Source organism: Notothenia rossii (assembly GCF_949606895.1).
Source record: "Notothenia rossii genome assembly, chromosome: 5".
NCBI lineage: Eukaryota > Metazoa > Chordata > Actinopteri > Perciformes > Nototheniidae > Notothenia > Notothenia rossii.
The window spans coordinates 54,490,382-54,516,789 of NC_136903.1; the positions used below are offsets into that span (position 1 = coordinate 54,490,382).

Consider the following 26,408-nt stretch of genomic DNA (forward strand, 5'->3'; position numbering starts at 1 on the left):
ATTTAAATAAAACAAGTGTGTGTAGATCGCTGTGAAGCCTGTGTAAGATGTGGTGCTTTCTTCAGACGCCTCATGACTTAGTTTAAAGGTGACCTATCATGTAAAATGCACTTTTGTACGTCTTTTATACATGAATGTCTCCCCGGTGTTCCAGGGAACTCACCAAGTGTCAGAAAACACAACCCTCTCTATTTTCCTCCATACCCAAATCTCTTAAAAAGGGGCTGCAACGGATCTGATACAGACTGATCCAGATTTGAACACTTCTGTGAGGTCACAGAAGTGACGCTACGGCTATTGGGCCAACAACTCCACCAATCAGGAGGAGACAGCCACGGACATTGCCGTTCAAAAGCGCTGGAGACGCTGTAGTACATATGCCAGGCCTGTAGATTGTGCTGTTCTCAGAATCAGCCCATGCCAAGACAGTGTTAAATTGAGCGAAATGAGGAATGGCTAAAATGCATGATCGGTTCGGTATTTTGAAAAATAAAAAGTATAAATATGCCTTATATAGGTATGGTCCTACACTATATTATTCAAATATAGCATGATAGGTCCACTTTAATAAAGCCCACCTGTGCAATGTAAGTGTCACATGATCAAACGGGGCACCATTAGAGCTAGTAGGACTTCATGGAAATCACGAGAAACCTGTGGGGGGAGGAGCCGGCAGAAAAGCAATCAGAGGCAACAAAGAGGATGTCCAAAACACCTTTAAACTTTGAACGCTTTATTCAATTTTTATCAAGCACTCCTTAAGCCATAGACGTAGCAGCCCGTTTGTTTGAAAGCTCTCGTTTGATTCATGCATGTACTCGTTCTGTAGATACTGACTGAGTGAAAAGTGAATCTGCCCTGTGTCTGATTGACCCAGAGGCAGCAGAGAGGTTAGGCATTAAGGCAGACAGGAAACGTCATACCAAATGGTCCTGAAACATGCATTGGTTCCAGATAGCCGCTACAACTAAAAGCAGCCCTCCTATTTAATGGTTTATTCAAATGATTGACACCACTTTGAAAACTAAAGTCAAACATCCATAATAATCCCATGTTACAGTGTGCATGCCAATGTGCTGCAAGTGTCTTTTCTAAGAGTTAACGATGAAGCTGGCATTTGAACTGTAAGCAGAAAGCAAAATTAAACAAAAGTAAACATGTGCATGTTCTTTTCTGGGGATCCATGTCTGAAATGACATGTACTTTGTAGTTGTAATTAAAGTGCACAGCATGCGTGCGTTTCAGTGTGAAATCCTAATTTTGAACGGTCGTAGGACTTAATCGTGAAATGCATTTTACTGCCCAAGCACAACAGAAACAATTCAGATTTAACACGTTTTATTTTTCTCATTCGTCACACTTTCAATTCCATCGTATACAGGCAGTTGAACTCAGGCTGTAACCGCTGAGAAATGAGCCAGCGCCTGAACGTCACGCTGACACTGAGACATGACAGAAGTGGAGGTGGGGGCACTGCTCATGTTTAAGCCCTCTGCGTCAAATTAAATAATTACATTCAAAACACATTAGGCAACAAAAAAAATTAAGACTTTTTCTAGAAATCGGGCAGAACGTGACATGACGTGCTTTGGTGGTAATTTTGGCAGCAGTGGTTCTCTTTACACCGGATCTCTCAGTAAACACATCCAGAAACAGAGCATCTCATCCTGTGCTAAGAGCTACACAGGGCAGCGCTAATGCAAATACATTGGAATAAGGCCGCTGTACACTTAACCGTTTAGTTTTTTAATCACCTTCCACCTTGAGACAGAGAGGGGCTCAAATAGAGAAGCATCGGGGTGGGCTTTATTCCATAAAGGGACAGGGAATGACAGAGTAAGTCTAAAAGCCACTGTAGAAATGTTTCAGAAGAGTGATGAGGAGGAAGAGGAGGCGGTGGAGGTCTGAAGGTATTGGCGTTTGAGCATTAAAACTAAGATGGTGTCAGCTGAAGAAAAGGGCTGGACTTTGCTTTAGAGGCCCCCCTTCGCCCGCTCTAATTCGAGCTGCACAATCAATGGAAATGTTGTCAAATTTCTAATATGGACTCAAATATAAAGCCACAATAAACTACGAGCCGTTTGGTATAATACGTTTGATCTCACTTAATAAAGCAGAGCGAGGCGTTTGCAAACTTCTTGGATCCACACAGATGTTTGATATTAAAAAGGGGAAGAAACAAACACAATCGTCTCTACGTCCCTGAAAATCTGACACATGGGGTCCAAAATGTAAACACCAATCTATCCACACTTCCTCCCTCCCCAGGGGTGGGCGCTCAGTAGCGGTAGTGGTCCGGTTTGAAGGGCCCCTCGGCGGGCAGACCCAGGTACTTGGCCTGTTTGTCTGACAGCTTGGTCAGCTTCACCCCCAGTTTGTCCAGGTGGGCGGCGGCCACTTGCTCGTCCAGCTGCAGAGACAGAAAGGTCACATTAATCATGTGTATCCTTATAGTTCTGATGTGGTTACTGATGCAGTTGGGTTCAGGTTCTTTGAGGATAGGACATCATGTTTTACGGTTGTCCTACCTTGCATACTTTGCTTTGGAAACACGGTTTTCTATGTTCATGACAATAAAGCTTTGAGCCAGGGTTTGTTTTAGGCCAAAGGTGGAATGATATTGCCACCTAGTGGTGAACTATGCAGTTTACAGTCAGTTAAGAAACAGATGTTTGATGCCCTGAATCTGAAAAGGCTTCTCAATTTATTTGAGTTTTGATTCTTTTGTTTTGACTACTTTACTTTCTTTTTGTAATATGTGGATACAAATTTATTTTTGATTTAACACACAAGCTTGTTGAAAAAATATATAATACATTTTCTTTTGAAATCGTCACCAAAATAAGCAATTATAGTTTACTCTGACAGCAATGCTGTCTTTGTCTTTTTACTTAGACTAAGATTATGAAAAGGGCAGTTATTGAAATTGCTGATTGTGTTCAAAAACAGTTATGAAAAGTAAATGAGTATCACAAATTAACGACTGTATTTGTGTTTGATAAAGTACAATGATGCACTCAATCAGGGTCAATGGGGTTTGGAGCTTTAAGAATTCAAAGTCAAAACAGGGCAAGACTAACTTTAGTGAACACATGCATGATCTCAAGTTTCCAGCCTCTAATTAGTTGTTGCTCTGAGAAAAACGAAACGTGTGTCACCCCACATTGATAACATTTGGAGTAAGACTCACTTGAAAGCAGCGGACTTTCTACAGATCTTCTCTAAATATTTACAAACCTGAATTTGTCCTGCAGGTTTACAGAGGATGAGGTCAGACCTCATAACAAATGTAATGGTCTGTAACATTTGGAGCAGAAAGAGTCCAGAGGATGAACTGGATACAACTCAAACACGGCAGTCTTAACGGATATGGAAGTGATCTGTTTGTGTATGGACTGCGTTCTATTCTTCCCGCAGGAAATCTGCGAATAGAAAAGTCTGTTGCTCAACCCGATCCCTCGAGCACTACACGTGTTCCTGCAGGTCAAATTATCTTCTTCAACAGCAGCTCCCTCTTTCCGGAATTCATCACATCTGGAATTGACTACTCTCGTTTGCTCACTGGTTTTCAGGCTTATTCAGCTTTTGCCAAATCACTGACAGACACCTGAGAACATCCTCAAAACAAATAGGTCCCTCTTTCTTTAAAAGTCAGAGTGTTTTCATTTGATCCTGAAAACACTTAGTTTTGTACTCGTGTGTAAAGAAAGAGGGCACTTTTAGCCTCAAACTAAATTTGTATCTTTCGAAGGTCCCTTTCCTTCCTGCTTGCAGACGCTGCAGGTCTGAGAGGATTCTCTGGGAGTCAAGTCTCCACACAACGCCTGAGCCTCCCACAGCGTTTGGTTCAGGGGGAGACTTCTCTCTATCCTGAACCTCAGAGGTGAACACTCAGTATTTGACCCTTGGGTATGACCAATCGGAACACTCCGTGATCCTCCGTCATTTTAAGCTCATTTTCTTTAGTTTTATTAAGTTTGACTAATTTTTGAAACAATCGAAACCTAAATACAATTAGTCAAATTCACTATCACCTTCACCGCAAAGTCACTTTTATTTTTAAATAGTTTTAATACGCTCTTTTGCACAACAGTAAAAACCTTTTCTGCAAAACTATATATATAGTTTTGCAACAGTGTGTGCAACAGTGTGTGCCGAAAGAATATAACGTTAAACGTAAAAAATTGAGAACATGAACAACTTTTTGGAAGTAATGTCAGGTGCTGCGTTGCAGCATTCAGAGTAATTTGCTCACATTGGGTTCAACGCGTCAGAGCGAGCAAGTCATTTCATTGGACGAGAGGCATACTATGAGAGCTGGTCACAGGGATGCGTTCAGATTTAGTCAGTAATTTGAGGAACTGTCGAAATGGCGAACGCAGATAAAGTTGAGCTCGAAAATCCTCCAGCATCATTGAAGTCTCCGGTTTGGGAACATTTTGTTTTCGCAGTTACGTACAAGGATGACGGATAAAGACAGGTGGACCGAACCAAAGCTGTTTGTCGCCATTGGTCAACTAAAATTGGTTACGCGGATGGCAATACATCAAACTTGCACACTCATTTGAAAAGGCATCACCCGAACGTGAATATCACCGGTACCAAAAGAAAAAAGACTGAAGTGCGCAAACCCAACTCCCCTCCAACACTCGCAAAAAGTTTAGACCGAGCCAAAGCTATTACAAACGCCAAATATCCTTATGTTGCCATGTTAGCAAAGCGCTACCTGGCTGTATCTGCTACCTCTGTCCCTAGCGAGAGGGTGTTCTCCTCAGCAGGAGACATTGTTAGTGCCAGCAGATCTGCCCTTTCAGCAAGCAATGTGGACAAGTTCATTTCTTTAAAAAACATGAAAAATACAATGACAAGCAAGTCATAATGTCAAACTGGCTGCTTAGGTACTAGTACAGTTCAAATACAGATTATTTCAGTTCATCGAAATGCTGCACCTTAATGTTTATTTTATTTTGTATTTATTTGAGTGAATATTCACAGTTTAATAATAATTAAAACTGCGGTCGCACTTGTGCGCGCAGTGATGAGCGGGCCCTTGCGTCCGTGCGCCTGTCGGGGAGGGCGGCCGGTCGTCCCGGCGTCAAGCAGACGCGCGCGAGTCCTCGGAAATGAGTCGTTTGTCATTTCTCTAATTTCGCGTCCCAGACTCCCAGGTCCTCCGGCAGCAACCCGGAAACGGATGTCGGCACGGCGTCTGGAAGGAAAACTAATTTCTCTAAAGGCTCGTTGAGGATCGATTATTGAGGAGGCTGTCTGGAGGAGCCGTGACCGAGGATACACTGATTTAGAGGAGAGAGGAGTGTCTCTGGAGGAGCTATAACCGAGGGTACACTGAAGCATTCTCCGGAGACGATTTCAGCCAACAGTGATGTTTAAAAGAGGCGGCTGGATGTCCACGAAGCACAGCTCTGCAAACTGTTCCCGTTGTGCCATCAGACTTTCTGCCCTTTACCGTTTGTTTGTTTACTCACTAATCACATCTCCCCTGGATGTTAGGTTATGCTTTCATTGTGAGGCGATGTTTACACTGAGAACAGCTGCTGTGGTCAGTGCATAAATCAGAACAGTGTGTATAATATATATCGCTCAATAATATATGTAACAGGCCTACATATCACTTTATTTGTAGGCTTCAGGAGATATCTACAAATAAACAGTAGATATTTTTCATGAAACCATATAGTGCTTCACATAATAAAATATATAAGGGCTGTAGCCGGATATTTAGTTATGCTTTAGGAGCCGTTTGTGTTTGTTGTTGTAGTGTGTGTGTGTGTGTGTGTGTGTGTGTGTGTGTGTGTGTGTGTGTGTGTGTGTGTGTGTGTGTGTGATGATGGTGCAGGCAGACAGGCGGGTCTCAGTAGCTTAAGGTAGTATGTGACATAAATTGTCAAAAATGGTACATTCTCCATTAGCTTACGAGCTCCATGTTCAAGCGATCGACTATTCCTTCGAAATGTAGCATCACATTGGATATGCACTTAAGTTGCCCTAGATTGGAATTTTTTCGATCATTTCCCGATGACGAATTAGCACAAATGTGCTTAAAATGCATGAAAAACGCCCATTTTTCTAAATGGCCAGCTTTCTGGGGGGTGGGGCTAATGAAAAGCAATTTGAAATATGTGTGCAATCATAATAGCAATGCAGTGTTTCCCCTATATACAAATAGTGGCGGCGCAGCGCCACTCCTAGGGAACGCCAGCCAGGTACACAAAAGAAAGAAAAAAAAAGAGAAAAAAAATGTCTTTACTTTTCTTTTTTCTTCTTAAAATAATAATAAGTGGTGACCCTTTTTCATTCTTGATTGTTTGTTATGTGGATTTGGAGTATTTGTGTTACTGGCATAGGCGACACAGGCGGTCGCCTAGGGCGCCAGATCTGGGGGGCGCTGCGCTGGTAGCTCTGGGAGGGAAAAAACAGTTTTGACCATTGGCGCTCATCCAAATGTTCGGCCTTGATGTAACAACATTCATAATTAAGTAAATGTAACACCATTTTCACCCCGGTTACACGTTTAATTTGCCCTGTACGGTGGGCGCTGTAAGTGATGAAAGTGGGGGATGTTGGCTTATCAGGCCCCCACAGCTCACAGCCAAAGTGTGAGCGTGGTAGCGAGAGAGCGAGCAAGGGAGAGGGCGCACCGGTACCGGCGCTGTTGTTATTAGAATCTGGTGCTAGCTGCGCTAACGGAGATAAGAAGTAGATGTTTCTACAACCAGGGTGGAGGAGAGCTCTCCTGTCAGACTGAGAGGGTCCGTGAGGTTAAGGACTCTGAGTATTTAGATAGTTAATTTTAGTCTATGTTATCTCAGTGGGTCTCAAACGTTTTGACCACAAATTATGTAAACACATATTTCCAAGGCACTCCTTTATAATTATTAGGATAAATAAAAAACAGGTTTGAAATCATTCCAATGTATACTATAGGACAGTTAACCTCAAGAGCCTTTCTTGTACATAGAAACAAAATTGGCGGGGCGCACTTCGCACGCGCACACAAAAAAAAAAATTCCACGCGCTCCGCGCTCACATTATGCTGGGCCCACGTGCCTTAGCACCGCTGCTATGACTCCATCCTAGGGGAAACACTGCAATGTGTATACAGCGTTTCGTGAATATCGGAAAAACTATATGCGAGCCGTTTGGAGCAATTTGCGACATGTAAATCGTCAAAGATGGTGTATTCGCTGTTAGCTTACGACCTCCACGAGTGATTTTTCAAAAATGTGCTCCGCAATTAAGTATCATATTGGATAGGGGCTGAACTTGTTCCGGATTGGAATTTTTCCGATCATTCCCCTAGGAGGAGTTTGCAAGAATGTGCTTAAAATGGCTGAAAAACGCACATTTTTTAAAATGGCCGACTTTCTGGAGGGCGGGGCTAATGGCATCTATTTAAAAATATGTCCACAATTCCATGAGGAATGTCTGTGCCAAAGTTCGTGAAGTTCTGAGAAACTATGTGACTACCACACAATAGGGGGCGCTAGTGAGCAGTTTTTAGAAAAATTACGTTGTTTTTTTCATTCGAAAAGGTCGTGGGCTCTGACGTGTGTCCCAATTTTTGCGTCCGAAGCTCATTTTATGCCATCGCAATTAAAAAAAATGTTTAGGCCACGTCCACATTCTGAATTTGTTGCGACACTTTTAAAATCTGAGTTCGTAGTCACCCCGAGAGTGTGTGTAAAAAAAAAAAATATATATATATATATTAGTCCATCCGCTATCGAGTTATAAATTGGTGGTGTTTTTGGCGCCCCCTATAGTCCAAAATGAAAATGCTTTGGTGTGCCTATTCCCCAAGACAGTTTGAACCTATCTACCAAAATCTGTGATATTTGGATACATTGTTGATGAGTTATGAGCATTTATTTCTAAGCCCCGCCTTTTTTGCGAGAACGTTTTGATTGACGGCGGCAATATTTATTGTCCTAACATGCTCATTTTCTACGGTAATGTGTCTGACCCTCCAAGAGGATTATTTGTAGAGCAGGTCCACCTGGATATGTGTGCAAAATTTCAGGTCATTTGGAGTTATGGTGCGACTTTGTAAATGTATTCCGAAATGGGTTTTTCATAGGTGGCGCTAGCGAGCAGGTTGAATAATTTGAACCCATTGACTCCAGAATATTGAATTTTTCACCGGTCCTGGCGTCCGTGCAAAATTACACAACTTTTTAAGCATCCTAAAGACCTCAAAAAGAGGAAACGCCAGCACTATAATAATAATAATAATAATAATAATAATAATAATAATAATACCACCAATAACAATAGGTTTCCTCGCACTTCGTGCTAGGACGCCGTTTGGTCCTAGCGCTCCGTGCTCGGGCCCTAATTAAAAACCCCAAACTAATAGTTTGTTTTGTGAGTACCAATACAATAAAGATCAAATACAGATTATTTCAGTTCATCGAAATGCTGCACCTTAATGTTTATTTTATTATATTTTGTATTTATTTGAGTGAAAACATTATTCACAGTTTAATAATAATTAAAACCCCAAAAATATTTTTATGTTTTGTGATAATTTTTTCTGCTGTACCGAAAACTTACCGAACTGTGACCCAAAAACCGTGGTACTTACCGAACCGAAATGTTACCGGTAGTTATCCCCATGTATTCCAAGCTGCAGTGCATCAAGAGGAGCATCAAATACACAGCATTATCAACATGTGGACACTGACCTTCTTGGGCAGGAAGTGGACTCCGATGGGGTATTTGTCGGTGTTCTTCCACAGCTCGATCTGAGCCAGAACCTGCAGGGGGGGGGGAATCAGAGTCTTTCACAAACCGTTTCATAAAGCAGATTAAGCAACATTATGTCATGGCTGAACATTTAAATTGTGTTTGTTGGAGACCTCGAAGTACTGTATGCCTTTCACATGATTACATAATCGACCCATCCTATGGATATAACTAAAGATAATTTTCTCTGACCAAGTTTTTGCTTGTTGCATTAGCATGCGTGTTCTTTTGCACAACAACGTAATTTTTAAGTGGAAAACATTTCCATAACCATTGTGAGACTCGGGTTTTACACATTTCTGTAAACGGCTCCTATTCATTGTTTTGTCAGTTTGGTTCTTTTTTAGATCTATTCACACGGCAATTCCGTTGAATATTCTTACCATGCAATAAAAGGGTGTACATGCATTATAATCATTACATTAGCGATATAAAGTGACAAAACTATTGTTTATCCCTCCAGTCGTTATGGTGACCGGCGCACTTCCATTATTTCTCTCTGGCCTCAGTACCTGGTTGGTGAAGGAGTTGCTCATGACGAAGGACGGGTGTCCCATGGCGCAGCCCAGGTTCACTAGGCGGCCCTCGGCCAGGAGGATGATGTGACGGCCGCTCTTCATCCGGTAGCGATCCACCTGAGGAGGAGGAGACACAGACGGATGTTACTGAAAGACACAGAAGAGAGCAGACGCTACACTCTGAAGATAAGCCTATAATATAGAAATGTTTCTACCTGAGGTTTGATGTTGATCTTCTCTGCAGCGTTCTTGTTGAGCCAGCTTATGTCGATCTCACAGTCAAAGTGTCCGATGTTGCACACAATGGCGTCGTCCTTCATGCTCTCAAAGTGACTGAAGGGCAACACAAAATAATTACCACTCTTGTTAAACTGCAGTAAGCGTCATTAGACACTAAAATCTAGGATATTTTAATCATTTGGAGTTTGACTAGAAACGTACTGTCCCACGATGATGTCCTCGCAGCCGGTGGTGGTGACGAAGATGTTTCCTTCCTTTGAAGCTTCATCCATGGTGGTCACCTCATAACCTAGAGAGAAACAGAAGGAGAGAGGAGATCAGTCAGTAAATACCCCACTGGTGAAGGTCTTAAAACTGCATCTGCTAACAAGTGGCTACATGACACTGCTACATCATCAAGCCAAACATTAGCTGCCTTTAGGTTAGTGGCGATGAGGGGAAGTCATGCGGCCACGAGCTTTTCAGGAGATTGCATTTATGCTTGAAATTTTTTTAAATTGGCATGTCATACAAAACAAATATAAAACATAAGTCATATAGGTGTGTTTGCCTAACAACTTATTTTCTGCAGTGATGCAAAGGAAAGATCCACTGGCCTTTTGTCCAGTAACCACCACTCCATTGTATCTCAGAAAAAATATTGTTTTAATTTGTTTTGAAGAAAAGAAACGATTCAATTCACGCAAGTTTAACTTTTTTTCTTATTAAATGAATTGGGCAGTTTACAGATGTTCGATACGATCTTAACAGGTGTGAAACTTGAGGCAAGATTTTAATCTCATCGCCCTCAAAAACAACTTTCTGTGTTTCTGAGGCTGTAGCAGGCTCAAGTTTTATAAAAAAAATTTTTTTTAAAAAAGGTAGAAAATATAAGAATCAATTGGCGCCAACTTTATCAGGAAGGACACTACTAAGGAAAAATTGCATAGTAATTTTCATAGGGGATCTCAAGCTCTACCCTGAAAGCCTGTGAATACAAATAACTTTTATGGAGAGCCATGAAACTCTCCTTAGACATGCCAACACGTGTTATTTTCAGCTTTACTCAAAATGGTTTCTGCATTCTGGGGTCCCTAAACAATCTTGGAATTGCATAAATTGGGAAGGATCGAGGACAGCCGAGCCTAATCACAGCCTCATGACGCTTTACAACCACAAAGGAGGGGCTTGGGGCATTCAGAGGCTGCTCTAGGTACAATGACAGTAAAGGGGGGGGGGGGGCCTTAAAGATTCTTTAGAAGTGGTCAAAAAAAAATTCAAAACCTAACACAGCAAGATTTTGTTATATAGTGTTCCTCACACATGTCTTATTGTGGGAATATATTCCATGGAATGCTCTTCACATCCCGATGGCAATGAATAAATTAAATGCTCCGAAAATAAATATATACAAATATTTCATCTGTGGAATCTGCGAAATGCACACAAAGCTGTGCCCGCAAATTCGTAGGTCTAGCTATGTACTGAGTGTGTGTATTTCACGGGTTGAGTGATGTACAAAGACGTCCCGTGGAGGAATTCTGCAATTTTTTACTGTTACATCAAGAAAACACACAGCTGAACCAGATCCTGGAGCGCCGGCCTCTTTATTTACTTACTCCTCTTCAACCCCTATGGGTAATAAGGCTGAGATGAGAACCCTCCATCGTATTTAGTCCTTAGCAATATGCTGTGCCCCTCCCCATGTAGGGATGGGTACCGGGCAGTGTTTCCGCCAGACCAGGGCTGAGAGGGCGTCCACCCAGAGAGCGGGTTGTTTTGAATTTTGACTTGAGCCGTCCCTTATAGATACTGTATTTTTACATTAGTGAGCCGGATCATTTGGTTCGGCTCTTAAGCCCCAAGGTCCCCGCCGGCGGGGACCCTGGGTTTTTTTTCAGGACACTGTGTCTTAGGGGATCTTAATATTTAAGAACCTATGTGTTATACCAGATTAACGGAAATAATCTCAGCTAACTGACAATATAAATCATTTTTACCAAAACAAAAACACAAGTCTCATAAGAAGCATCTAAATTACCCCTTAGCGAAAAATTTTGACGGACATTGGCACAGAAAACAAGATAAAAGTACCCTTATTACTTATCGTAGCTGCACATACAAGATATCCGATTAAAGCTGAGGTTGCACAGATTATTTAGGTATATAGTATCATCACTGAGTGATCCGAACTTGCGACAGGGGAAGCAAAGACAGACATCACAACATGTACCTTTACGTAGTTTCTAGGGAGATCGTCTCACCATAGCTGTTAATCTGATCAAAAGCCGTGTTCAATGGCATTAAAACAAGAAAAAACGCGGCTGAATCGTTTAATCCATAGGTTGATAAAGTTTCTGGGCAATAATTTGAATTATTTATAATCCATAATTCCATTTTTATGTAAAAATCTCAGAGCAAAAGTTAGCTGCTAATGGTAGCCACCAGAGTGGCTGCTGCTTCCGGTCTTGGCAATGCAGCAGTCTAAATCACACACATGACCAAATAAGGACTATGTGGGAGTTCCCCTCGATTCCATTGGCTCTGACGGTTAGAAAGAGATGTCACATGTCAAAATCCAGCAAGGGGAGCCAGAGATATGAAAAATCCACCCAAATGGCCCCAGAAGAGGTTTTTTTGTGCTAAATCTGTCTAAAAAGGTCAAATATCACTTTTTTTGCATCAATCTTGATACAGGGTACTTATTATATGTTGTACTTTGGATTCCTAAAGCTTTTAGTCTACTAACCCATCATCCAAGGTTAGTTTTCACTATAAGTACAAAATATTCTTTGGACGGACACTATAATTTACAGTTTTTTACCATGTTCAATCTGAATTTTCTTTAAAATAAAAAACATCTATATTGAATCTGACTTTTCTACATCCAACTGACAGGTTTATCATTACTTTGAGAAAAAAGATTATTAATTTAACCATTTTAGAAGAGAAGATATGGTCATTTGTTCTGGGAATGTCATTTTCGAGCCTGAAACCTGAAAACAGGCTCGGGATTTAACAGGTTAAAGCGCCGGCTCTTCAGTTTACCACAGTTTACCACAGTTTACCACGGAGCATCAGTTTCGCCGCTGCGAGGATCCGGTGCTCGCAGCTCACGCGCGTGCTCCACTAAAACCCCCCCCTGCTCATCGCGCCCAAATCGCGCACGTTCCATGTTGTCCTGTAGCCAGGACTCCGTTTTTTAATATGCAAAAATACTTTAAAATGCGTCCGGTGTTTCCCCTATATACAAATATCGGCGGCGCTGCACCGCTGCTGAAATATGCACGCCGCTGCTAGGGGGCGCCAGCCAGGTACCAATAATAATAAGTGCCGACCCTTTTTGATTGTTTGTTATGTGGATTTGTAGTATTTGTGTTACTGTATGTTCAAAAAAGTGTATTTTGCTAAATCTTGAGACATTGCCACTGTATGTAATAGGCAGGCCCGGAGTGGCCATCGGGAGGACCAGGAGGTTTCCCGATGGCCTGGCCTGTTAAGTGGCCTGCTGGTCTGGCAATTATTTTACATTATGTATTGTGAACGCACCGCTGCGCAAATGTTGGTGTGCCTCACACAGGGTGACTGTCTGCCCACTTCTATACTGACCATAAATCAAAGCCCTCGATCAATCAATCAATGTTTATTTATATAGCCCAATATCACAAATGTTACATTTGTCTCAGTGGACTTCACAGTTTGTACAGAATATCAGTATGACAATACGACACCCTCTGTCCTTAGACCCTCACATCGTACAAGGAAAAACTTCCAGAGAAAACCCACAGTTTAAAGGGAAAAATGGGAGAAACCTCAGGGAGAGCAACAGAGGCGGGATCCCTCTCCCAGGACGGACAGACGTGCAATAGATGCCGTGTAGAATTGATACAATTGAGACTCGATTGGTCTCTGTGTGTATGTATGGCAGGAGAGAGAGAGCGAGAGAGAGAGAGAACACTACTTGTATTTTTGTTGTTCATTTCAAACCTTTATTTAACCAGATTGGTCCAATTGAGATCATAGATCTCTTTTTCAAGGGAGACCTGAGTTGTTAGCATCTGGTTGGCTAACTGCTCTAAAAGACATAAGGAGCTGTTTCAACAACAAGGTGGAGGGAGAGTCCTCTGCTGTCAGACTGAGAGATAAACAGCTCAGGTGAGGTTAGGGACTCTCCGAGTGTTTAGATAGTTCAGTCTAAGTTATCTCAAACAAATATGCGTTTACAAATTATGTAAACACATATTTCCAAGGCACTCCTTTATAATTATTAGGATAAATAAAAAACAGGTTTGAAACCATTCCAATGTATACTATAGAACAGTAAACCAAAGATATTGTTTAAAGTTGGAGAGATACAAAAATATGCATAAATTAATAAATGTTAACCAGGTAAAATAAGATATAAATGAACAACAACAAAAAAATAAGTTACATGTATTTGTTATTGGCTATGGTAGGTTATTGGTTATGTTCACATACTTATTTGATTATTAAATTGTAAACCGATCCTTTTCATATGGGTGTTTTAGAGTTGTACCCCCTAGTCTCAGGCCTCTAGTAATTGTGTGCTCAAAGTGCACCAGATTGAAGCATTTTACTTTAAAATGTTTTTTTGTTTTTTTTAATCTTCCCGGGGGGCCATACCTTTGGGAGAGCAGATTCCCAGTAGGTAGCTGGTCTCTTCAGTGGACCACTCCTGCTTGTTAAGTTTCCCCTGGACTAGGGATGCCAGCAACTGACCATGATCAAAATCAAAAATCGGACAGCCCTGGCGAATAATAATCGATTATTCGACGACGCCGCCCCCCCCCCCCACGGGAGAGAAAAAAAAGAGTCTTGCATTTGACCTCATTTGCACTTGTCAGTTTGAAGTAGTTCCACGAGGAACTCTTCTTTCTTTTGTTCATCTTTAGTTGTGCACTCTGCGCAGCCTGCGCTGCTGGCTTCCTCCAAGTTTACAGTAAAACAAACTGGTGGTGTGACCAATGGCCATTTACAATTATTAATACTATTACTATTATTAGCATTAGTCTATATTTTGGTTGAAACTAAGCCAGTAAAAAAAAAAAAACATAAATAATAATAAAAAAATATATATAAATAAAATCGAATTTTAAAAATATTTTTCAATTATGGAGACTGTAACGAATATTCGAATAATCGCTGGCATCCCTACCCCGGACGGGGCACACTTCGCACGCACTAAATAATTCCATGCGCTCTGTGCTCACATTATGCTGGGCCCACATGCCTTAGCACCGCTGCCATGACTTCATCCTAGGGGAAACACTGGCGTCAATGATGTATTTTCGATCTTTCCAATCCAGACGAGAGATCTCTCTCTCCCGTCTGTGTGCGAGGGGGCAGGCAGTTTGTAAAGGTCTCCCGAGTGTGTTACAGACTGTCATCCTGGTTAGCGGTTACTCTGGGTTCTGTCTTCAGGACAGAGTTTTGGATTTTGGACTTGATTGGATTCAATATTAGAGCAACTTTCTTGTTTGCGTGTTTTCTTATAAATATATTTGGCCTTTGTTTCTGTGTTTGACTGATTTACTCAAATGAAAAGGTTGATGAATTATCATCTAATGATTTCTATGTTTTATTTATGTTAAAAGGTCATTTTGAATGATTTTAACTAATGATAATGTAGAAAAACTCATATTTTAATAATGTGTTTAATAATCTGAAAGCGCCTATTGTGTTGTTGGAGGAGCTTTGGCCTTGAGATTTTAATTGCCAATAACTTCCATTATGCAGGGGTTGTGCATATGACAATAAATCCTTTAAAATCAGACGACTTTGAACTTATATGTGCTGCCTCTCTCCATGATGTTGTTTAGGGAATCATCCTCTACCTTCCATGGCGGCCTGCAGGGCGTTGATGGGGTCGACCTCTGTGACGATGACGCGGGCTCCGAAGCCGCGCAGAGCCTGGACGCAGCCCTTACCCACGTCCCCGTACCCAGCCACCACCGCCACCTTACCGGCAATCATCACATCCGTGGCTCTCTTGATGCCGTCGATGAGACTCTCCCTGCAGCCGTACAGGTTGTCAAACTTACTCTGCAGGGAGGGAGAAACACAAATATATATTTTTCAACCGGATGTCAACTTTAATTGCAGATAGATATACCAGTTCACATTGAGGGCCTGGTGTCAGAATCGGACTTTGTAACGATATCCCCTCATTCAAAGTCACTAAAGCTGTATAAGGATGATGCAATAATACTTTGTCAGATAAATTCATTACAATTGTTTCTCAAAACGATGTAAAGCATTAAGACGGATCATTCAATCTGGGAGCATTTGATGTATTTATGGAATATGAGAATATGTCCTAAGCATTGAAACAAATATTTTTTTTTTAACTCAATTCACTTATAAATTATAGTTATGAATTTGTATTCATTTTATAATCCATTTAGTATTTCTGTTTTTATTACTTTCAAATGTGGAACATTGATAAAGATCAATTATTTAAAAAGAACAGTATTGTCAAGATATGAGAAGTTTGATCGAATAAAAACTGCAAACGCTCTCAGAACTTCAACAAACGTGCTACAAATTTAGTATTTTATACATATTAACTTAAAACTACACAAACAACAATTATAAGCTATTTTGTCCGTCTTCTATTCGCACTATATACAGCTGAAGAGGATAAAAAGATGGAGGCTGCGTACCTTTGTGACGGAGTCGTTGACGTTGATTGCAGGCATTTTCAGCTCGCCATTCTTCATCATCTTGTACAGGTTGTGTACACCTGTAGTGGTCTCCTCTGAGACACCACGGATACCTAAAACACAGGGTCCCAGGGTTAATGAGAAATATCATTATAGATATACTTCTCCTGATGAACAAGTGAAGAAATCCCCCTGATGGTGAGGACAGCGAGGTTACTAGAATCACTTTTAGAATTCAGAAAGCCTGACTGCACTTGTATTTCTAAAGTACCGGGGGGCTAGAAGAGAATAGCTAGTTAATGCTATCTGTGAGCAAGTGTGCAGCATAGTCCTTGTGGCAAAATAACAGACCTAAAGGCTAACGTTAAAAGGTTGCATTGAGATGCATTCAAGTTATATTCTGAATAATGTATTATTCGGTGAATGAAAATGATTAAGTTCTGTAGAATATCATGTCATAAAAATTATGAATACCGTTTGTTACACATCGATTGGTATGGTGGTCTGACATCGGTATTTTTGCTTTCAACAGTTGCGCTGGTTTTTAAAAAACAGGCTTGCATATTTACAAGCATGCGAATACAAATGAACAGAACGTTTCAAGGTGTTGGTGGGGAGAACCACTCCGAGCTCTCAGAGTGAGTCTCAGTGCAGACTACCACCTTCTGTCTGCCTCCCTCCCTGTGACACAGTTGAACACATCACATTTATTATCACCTTATGCATCAGTGTGCTGGAGAATATCTTGGAGCTTTGTTTTATTTGTTACGTCTTTTTTTTTAATTACAAGATATAAAACTAACAAACTATGGTAAAGTGTACAAATGTATGGTTTGTATAACGAATCGACATTGAAATGGAATCGTGGTTTAAACGTAGCAGCACTACAGTAGGGAACGTGGACAACGGAGAAAAAAAGAGAGCCAAAATTGAGCCAACAAAATGCAAATAATTTATAGTTTTTGCATATATATATAATTGTGTTCATTGGTTTGTTAAACACATTACTTAAAAATATGTTTTAATTTTTTTTCTCATGCATAAAGATGAAAATATCCTTAGTTTGTTGTAATTCATGCATGAAGGAGTTAATAAATCACACACTGATGGAACATTACTATATTTAAAAATACTTGCTGTGAATGAAAGTTCAAGATAGTGTAAGATGAATGAACTCTGGCAACTAATCAGCTTGTATCAGACCACTGCCGCCATCTAGTGTCCAAAACTCTACATGTCATTCATACGGTCCAGAGTGGGAACTCTCCTCCAGCCTCTGAATGCCTTTCACACGGCAGCAGCCATTTATGAACAGAAAATAAGCCAAAACCAATAACAACCAGACTGAGATGACTGGTGGTAAAACTCAGGGTTCCTAAAGTCATGGTGGATTCAAAACCTTGAGACTTTTTAATGCCACCCATTATGAAACATGTTCCCACCGCTTAGACCCACAGGATGTTAATGCTTGAGGCATAAGATAGATATTACCCATTTTTTTGAGATTTTAAATTGCAACTTAAAAAATATTAATTAAAATCCTATTTCCCTTGTCTTTATATTAATATTTATAAAAGTAAATCAAAGTGACATTTTAGATTACCACAATTAAAGTGGCAACAAAGTAGAGGAATAACAGGAAGACTGTATTGTCATCAACTTCTTATTTCTATACCCTCCTTAGACTAGGGAACCAGGGATAAACAAACATTATTATAACTGTGTAAACCCACCTGCGAGCAGTTTGGGGTATTTGGTGTGGACCATGTTGGTGAGGTCTCCTCCGTCGTCCAGGATCATGTTGAGGGGCTGACCGTCCTTGAAGAACAGCGTCTGCTCGATGCACCACACATACTCCTCATCAGTCTCTCCTTTCCACGCGTACACTGCACAGACACAGGGATAGATTCACTCATCTCTTTCTGCAGAGCCAGGTGATAATGCCCATCCTGAGGCAGGGGGTCTGGATCTGTGGTGAGAACCGCTCCGAGCTCTCAGAGTGAGTCTAGGGTCAGACTGCCACCGTCTGTCTGCCTCCCTGTGACACAGCTGAACACATTGGCTGGGCTGCAACGCCTCAAGGGGCCATACATCACACATAATATCTGGTAATAAATATCCTTTATTTCATCTGAAATTATTTTCCTGTCGCAGAGATTGAGCTAGATCAGGGGTGCCCAACCAGGCGATCGCGGGGAGATTCCCAGTCGATCGCGAGATGCGTCTAAAAATAGAACAACAATATTCTGTTTTATCGTTAATGTCTTGTAACATAATCTTCCTGTGCCAGAATAATGCACTTGAACGCATCAAAGCTTTCTGATTGGCCGGCGTGACCCCATGTGACGGGGCGTGGCTGGTGGGCACTATTTCGCTGACGTTTGTCCGTGTCAACAGGAGTGACAGTCCGCACACACACAAGACCGCAATTATGGCAGAAGCAAAAAAGCCCAAAATATATCATTTTCACTCCGAGTGGGAGGATGATTCTTTTTTTATATATTCCAATTCAAAGTCCATCTGTCTCATCTGCAATGCGAGCGTGGCTTTATCGAAGAAGAGTAATTTAGGAGCAGCATTTCAAAAACCGTGCACAAAAGCTATGAGACGGAATTCCCTCCTAATTCTGCCCTACGCTCCCAAAAGGTGAGGGACCTGAAAGGACAGCTAAATGCAAAGCAGTCCACTTTCACCAGACCCAACAACAAGAGCAAGGCTGCTACCATAGCATCTTATCGTGTCAGTCACGTTCTTGCGAAACACATGAAGTCTTTCAAAGACGGCGAAGTTGTGAAAGAAGCATTCCTGGAGGCTGCCGACGCGCTTTTTGGGGACAGTAAAAAATAACAGTAGCATTTCAACAGGTTTTTGATATAATAAAAACTCAAGTTAGATACCGTTATTAAATCAGCTAAGTTTTAGTTTGTTGGAACTTATTCATTATAATTGTTGTACAAAATGGTACAAGAATACAAACATTATCTGTTCCGTTTAAATTGATTATAGTCCATCATCAATTCAGGTTAAGAAACTAGTGTTGCTTGGATCCTATTTTTTTTAAAAAAGGCATTTCTGTTTATACTCTACTAAAATGCAACAAAAAAAGGGTTTGATTCGATTCATTTTGTCTTTTTTATTGCACTTTGGCAGCAGATTCCTGTGTAGCTTCAGATCTGAGTCGTCTTATTAGTAAACCTAATTTATACTTTTGTAGCAACACTATTTTTATATAATGGCAAAGAAAGGGTTCAGTCTTTTCTTTTTTTCCTGTCATATGTGGCAGCACTGTTCAATGTTTCTTGAAAACATTACCCACTGTAGTATGTGACGTGTGAATAAACTCCAACTCTGTATCAACAACACTGTTGTGTAAATTCAGTTAAATACTTGTATGTGTGTAGATTAGAAAGAGGTAAGATAAAGGATCTGCAGTATTTTATGAAGTATTCATCGGTCAGTTTTATGCTAGTAGAAGTGTGTATTTACCTGGTAGTAGGCTGTCAGTATTGGCTACGCCTCTCTATTTGGACTGGTAGATCTCGGCAGACTGGCAACTTTAAAAGTAGCTCTCGGTTCAAAAAAGGTTGGACACCCCTGAGCTAGATTCATTTACTGGTATATTGACATAAATTGGTAATAGCTCATTATTTGAGACTCCATTATTAAGGGTGAGAACTGTTTCTTTTCATATCAAAACACACAGCCTTCACATCGACAGTGGAGGTAGTTAATAGATTATTTTGCCTCAACAGGCAAATATGAACAATGGAGTTTTTTTTTATCTTTCCAATAAACGTATGACTGCATCCACACTGAGCTGGCTTTGGTTTCTTAAAACACTGGGAGTTTTTCCGTTATGTTAATCTTCTTTATTATCTTTTCTTGGCTGTTACATCAGCTAAGTCAGACATCCACAGGAAGTGTGCATACAGTGCATGAAAGGGAAGGGCATCACCAACGCTCACAATTGAAAATACTTGCTGGCGTTTGAAAAAAAGAAGAAGCTCTTAATTTTTTTTTATCCTCTGGAGCAGAGAGGAGCTGTGGATTATTGTTATTGATATCGTATTAGTACATTAAAAAGTAATAAAGTACAGTGTTACATTCTCCTCATCCTCTATTGCTGGAGGCAGCTCCACCTCATCTGATCTCTGATATGAAAGCAATCTTGTTATGATCATATTGAGCTATTGGTGTGAGTTTAACATTAAACAAGCAGTCTGCTTGTCATACATTACTGACGATTCATTTTAAGAGGCAATTTGTTGAGTCACTGCCGCTAAATGCCGGTAGCATCAAGCTAGCAAATCCTGCATTAGCCTCCCATCAACAGGTGTAGATAGAACATCCAATTATCCTGAGCTAATTTACTGAATAAACCAACTCACATCTCCTTTCTTTTTTCACCCAACTCATGAGACTATTCTTCTGCTGGCGTTTCATTGTTGTTTTCTGTCAAATTCAATACTGTAGTTCAAAACCGCGGTACCTGCTCACTATCTGTGAGCTATTTTTAGAATGCGCATGCTACGTTAGTTGTCGCGTTCGCGCGCGCGTCCACCTGGGCAAGCTGTTTGTGTCCTTCTCGCGTGACGATAACGGCTTGCGGTTAAAAAAATAATAATAAACAAATTTGAAACTGGGGGGGACACAAACGGGCAGACAGCAGAGCTGTTGTTCTCCTCCTTTCCTCCGCTCTTGTCTCTGATTGTGTGCATTCGCGCGTGTGGGGGGGGGGGGGGGGTTTCACCCTTCAGAAACAGAGCGGAGGGAGAATGTGAATACGCAAGGCAGTGGACACTGAAACATTCACATTGGATAAATAACATAGGCGTTTAGTTTATTTAATAAAAGAGCACATGTTCAATGTGAAACGTGACTAGGCTTGGGCGGTATGACGGTATTACGGTATACCAGGGTATTTCGAAATACCGTCGGTATGATTTTCAATACCGTGACGTCACAGACTGTGCGCCAAATCATAGATGCGTTTCATTCTATTACACTGACACAGAGTTTTGACAGGGACGACATTGGTTGTAATGCACCGCACGCGCCAGCAGAGGGCAGGGGAGGGCAGTCCGTCTTTCCCGCTCTCAGAGCTCAGCACAGAGCTGAGCTGAGCAAGATGGCGGCAGCATTTGCCGGCCCCGAACTCGGACAACTAGTAAAAAAGAAAAATGCCTCTGCTCCTGTTTGGGACTATTTTGGGTTTACTCGTCGCCAGTGACTTCATCCAGCACAACGAGAGACAGAGGCACTTCTTTGGGAATGTTTAAGACGGGGTGAGTGAGTGTTGACATTTTTTAATCCTATGCAACTGGTTGATGGTTTTGTAGTCGAGGTCGGACGGTTTTACAAACGAAAGCATTTACGTGCTAAACATTCACGCGAGTAATCCAATGAATCAAATAGAAATAAGGTTTTTAACACATGCACGGAATAATATTGCCAAACTAGTTAGTGAATATAGCAAACTTTATTCAATAAGTGTTAGAAATTAAAATCAATGTTTTAATGGGGAAATGTAGTTTAAACATGCCGTCAGTTTTAACGCTCTTTTATACTGAAAAACCAGAAATTGTTGTGCACAAGCAGTTAAGCTTTTATTCTGAAAATCCTTCATTACGCATGTAGCATGTGGCTAATATACGATTTCCTAAAGAGGTGAATTTAGTAGCGAAATGATATGGAGTGGTGCAAACCGAAGCCTACTGATTTAACACTACAACTATATATGTCGAGATACTACCATGCTGAATATTAAATGAAGGTACAGTTTATTTGAATACATTATTGTTTACAGACGAGAGTAGCATGTGACAACATCCGGAATGACCGGAAACCAAACGAGCCGAGAAGTATTTTTTAGAGTATTGATTACAGCGTTTAGAATGTGTTAAATGAAAAGTGATGAAAGAGAATATGAGGAGAAGAGGCGTGTTGAGCATATATTGGATGTGAAAGGAGCCAATCCTCTGTTTAAATGCAACAACGGACATTGGAGACGAGGCGAGCCGGCTGGCGTGGAGGAGCCAGCAGAGGATATATAACAGCACCGGAGGAGAGATCCAACTCTTGGCTTCCCTAACGAGGAGCGGATCACAGCTGTTTGTCTGACTGAACAATATCATGCTTGTGACCAACCCGCGCCTTTTTAAATTAAAGTACCCAATTGAACTTTCACAGAGACTCCATCTAGTCTCCTTTTAAAGCTTCTCTCCTGGACGGGAGAATAACGAACACAGTTTACATAAGTCAAGTATTTACTCCCGGAAAATGTTTATGTATGATGATATATTGTTAACTTAGCTCACTATGGAAACAACGTCGGACATCTACAAACGCGTCCTGTATCCGATCTCAAAATGTGCCATTTGCACAATGTGTCATGTATGCAGCCCTTGTTTTGCACTTGCGCGCACGTCGCGGCACTTTGCGAGCGTCTACCAGCTCGGGCTGCATTTTACACCGAACATATAATATACCGTTCGAAACATCTATTTGCCGCCGAACGCCACCTCACTCAAGTCGACCCAAGTCATACCGTCAGTGGCGGCTGATGGAAAAAAAATTGGGTGGGGCTGGCTGTTGATATAGTGAGTAAAAAAGATTTGGGGGGGAGAAATTACCCCTTAAATTGGGACTGATACCGTCATATACCGTCATATACCGTATACCACGGTATGATGTCAGCAAGGTATGAAAAAAATGATACCGCCCATGCCTAAACGTGACCGTACTTCAGTTGCAATTTGGTGCTATATATATATATTTTTTTTTTTCTTTTTTTTTTTAAATAAAAAAAAAAAAACACCTTGAATTTCAGGCAAGGCGCGGGGCTCCGTTGGCAGGACGCAGCGCCCCGCCAAGACAATGGTAGGGGAAACACTGAACTTTTAATACTTTTTAAGACCCTGCGCACACCCTGAATTAAAACAACTTAATGACAGTCATTTTGTGACTTATAAAGGCAAACTGTTAATCAGGCAAGCAGTTATTTATGTACGGCTGCACTGAGAAGTACCAAAAACATCCATAATGAAGTCGTCTTTGCATGACATCTGTATTGTGTGATTGATTGAAAATGAATGACTTTAATGCCACATGGCTCCAAAATGCAGGATCACTTTCATCGTTTTCAAAAGTGTTCCTAGTTAACACTAGAGCAGCAGGCTGACATTTTAGTGTGGAGAGAAAGGAAGCATTTACTATATTAGCCAGTATGGTTTGGGTGTTTGCTCAAGGCACTTAAACTGTCACATTTCGATGAGTGACTCATATTTTGAATCCCTTTTTAAAGCCTATTAAGAAATCATTTAGTACACCCGTTTTATTTTCAAGGCAGGGGTAGACATTAAGGGTAAAATGCCACTGGCCCTCCGGGCCGGTGGAATTGTATTATCACTGGCCCCACCATTGTAACCACTGGCCCGGAGCATTCGTCCAAAATAAATCGACTTATAATGAAAAAAATTAAAACCTTTGTTGCAATAGTAATTTATGCACCAACTACATTACTACTTGTACAACATTTGAATCATCAGTTCTTCCTCATTTTCCTCAATTGTTCATATTTGGTTTATTAAAATAATTATATTGTGGTCATTGTTAAAAAATGTCTGCTATTATTATGAGTATTATTATTTGTATAATGCGCTTTCTGCCTTCCTGTCATTAGGAGTTAGAAATGTAATGGCTATCTAATAGATTAGATTATAACCTTCATTATCCTAAACTTCTGGGACATTTCCCTAAAGCCAATACCTTTATATTTTCTACTCTTCAATTACTTGTCAGCATAGGTCGGCATTGATGTACAGAGCCGACAGACCTTGTTTATATTGGCATCATATTGAGAGGTGCAGTGACGCGTCCTAAAACCAGGAAGTAAGCTGCTGATTTCTCCACAGGGTTTTGGAAAATAGCTGGAAATAAGGTTGGTGGAAAACAAACCCGTTTGATAAATGCACGTTTTGTTCAGCCGGATAATCTCTACGTTTTATTACCCTACTTTTATAATTTTCGAATCATAAATCTAATCGATAGATTATAAAAAGGGTTTTAGGACGCGTCACTGCACCACTAGAAGCCAACTCCATCGATCAAGCTGGCTGAAACGTCCTCTCCCTCTTCTTCTCATGCTCCCTGTAACTCTCCTTTAACTCCTCCGGTGACTTTCTTTATTTGAAGATTGGTTTTTTTGCCCGGCGCTTGGCCGGTTACCGCTGGTATTAAAAACATTTTTGGCGAATGGTTAGGTGGCGCGATACTCTAGTGAAGGAGCGCGCTCCCGCTCACGGGAGCCGGCTCGCGCTGCGCTCCGCAGCAAACAGCTGTTTGCTTTTCACCCAACAACGACAACCGACTCACAAAACGCTATGTTGTAGCGTTAATAAAAAAACAATTTAACTAAATTGCTAGTCAAAATACCAATACCACAGGACAATTCTTTTTTTTATAGCAATATTTTTAGTGGCCCGAGCGGGCAAGTGGAAAGTACGTTATGCTGGCCCGGGGTGTCTAAATAGTGCTTCCGGGCCAGCGGGCCATTTATAATGTCGAGCCCTGCAGGCCTTCATTCTTTTTAAGCACTTTGTACATGTATCTATGGAAAGTTATTATTTTTGCAGAAAGTCATAATCAGGTAATTTTATCATTCAAAAAGAGCATCCACAGAGGGTGTGTGTGTTACCTGGAACACCGGTCTTGGCGATGGCAGCAGCGGCGTGATCTTGAGTGGAGAAGATGTTACAGCTGGACCACTGAACCTGAGGAGGCAGAAGGGAAGAGGAAAGTGAGTCATCTCAACAACAAATACAAATAGGATTACTGCTATGGTTGTTACTTGTATTTATGTCCCCAAATCCCAGTAGTCTTGTAATGAAAGGGTTTTTGAGGCAGTGAACTTCACCTTGAAAACAATGTAAGGTCTCTACAATGTCATTCTGTTTGGGGCTTCAACATTCTTATATGGTACAATAACATTTCAGAAAATACCAGTTTTAAAACCAATATCATTTTCATATAAATCAAGTGTGACCCTTGAAAAGGGATAAGAACCTAGTTAGAAACATGATGAGATAGCATCCAACTAGTGTGTCATATACCTAAAGCTTGTTAGCAGCACTATAGTATGTTACATTAACTGTGACCTTTTCAAATATTTTCCTATGATTATTGGAAAGGACTAGCCCTACTGTACGTACCATAGATTAGACCCTCCAGAAAAACGTGACTCTGCGTTCGCAGAATTTACCGCATAATCAGCAAAATGGCGCAGATTTTTAAAAGACCGCATATTTATCAAAAGGGCGCATAATCCCAGCATTTTTCCACACAAAGTTGAAAAAAAAAAAAAGTTAACTCGTCTTGACGTGAAGTAGTGATGATGACGCGACGTCATCAGCTCGCGCATCACAGAAGGTAAACAACACCGTAGAGTGAACGTGTGGAACTCACACGAGAGAGAAAACACCAAGATGAAAAATTCAGATCCATCTCATTTACTGACGAACATTTCTGCTAAAGACCGGGCAAAGCAGTACCCCGATGTCTTGCACGAAAGTGGGGGGAAACTATTCTGCACCCCGTGCAACTGTGTGTTGGAGCATGAGAAAGTCAACGGTGACGACCCACTTTGATTAATTCAAACATTCGAAAATGCTTTCTGCTGCTGCGGACAAGAAAGCCAAACAACTCACGTTCACCGAGGCATCAACCTCCAAAACCCTTTCGAGGGCTACAAGAAACGAAGTGAGTAGCCTACAAGATTGAAGCTGGTCAGATAACGAACGAGTAAATGAAAACAGAATGAGGCGGAGAAGTGTGTGTGTGTGTGTGTGTGTGTGTGTGTGTGTGTAAAATAGCCCAATTGTTTTTACAATAAATAAACATTGAATGTGTTTAATTGAATAGGAAAGGGGTTTAACATTATTGGCAGGTTGTGTGTGCGAGAGAATAAATAAGACAGCCCAATATTAAAAAATATATATTTTCTTTTTCGCAACTTCACCGCATAAAATCACATAAAAACCCTGCATGTTTAAATCGTATAATCAAGGATTTTAGCCCGAATAATGAAGGATTTTTGCCCGCGTTTTTCTGGAGGGTCTAATAGATAAGCAAATGTATACTGTATGATAACTGTCAAATTTAAAATCTGTATTATTTGTATACATATGCCACTGGGATAACTGATAGTTTGCCCTCTAATGGGGAT

At 40.9% G+C, this 26,408-nt stretch overlaps 1 protein-coding gene across 1 annotated transcript in view; it reads right to left on the minus strand.

The window, feature by feature from the left end:
- Positions 1-1,321: 1,321 nt before the first annotated feature.
- ahcy (adenosylhomocysteinase) overlaps positions 1,322-26,408 on the minus strand; it is a 31,061-nt gene continuing 5,974 nt past the window's right edge. Inside the window, exons 3-11 of the mRNA XM_079680071.1 lie at positions 24,882-24,957; positions 17,920-18,072; positions 16,187-16,299; positions 15,359-15,566; positions 9,726-9,813; positions 9,500-9,617; positions 9,279-9,401; positions 8,706-8,777; positions 1,322-2,410 (exon numbers count right to left, since the gene is read on the minus strand). Coding sequence (XP_079536197.1) covers positions 2,279-2,410; positions 8,706-8,777; positions 9,279-9,401; positions 9,500-9,617; positions 9,726-9,813; positions 15,359-15,566; positions 16,187-16,299; positions 17,920-18,072; positions 24,882-24,957 — 1,083 coding nt within the window. The 3' untranslated portion in view covers positions 1,322-2,278. The remainder of the gene's footprint in view (positions 2,411-8,705; positions 8,778-9,278; positions 9,402-9,499; positions 9,618-9,725; positions 9,814-15,358; positions 15,567-16,186; positions 16,300-17,919; positions 18,073-24,881; positions 24,958-26,408) is intronic.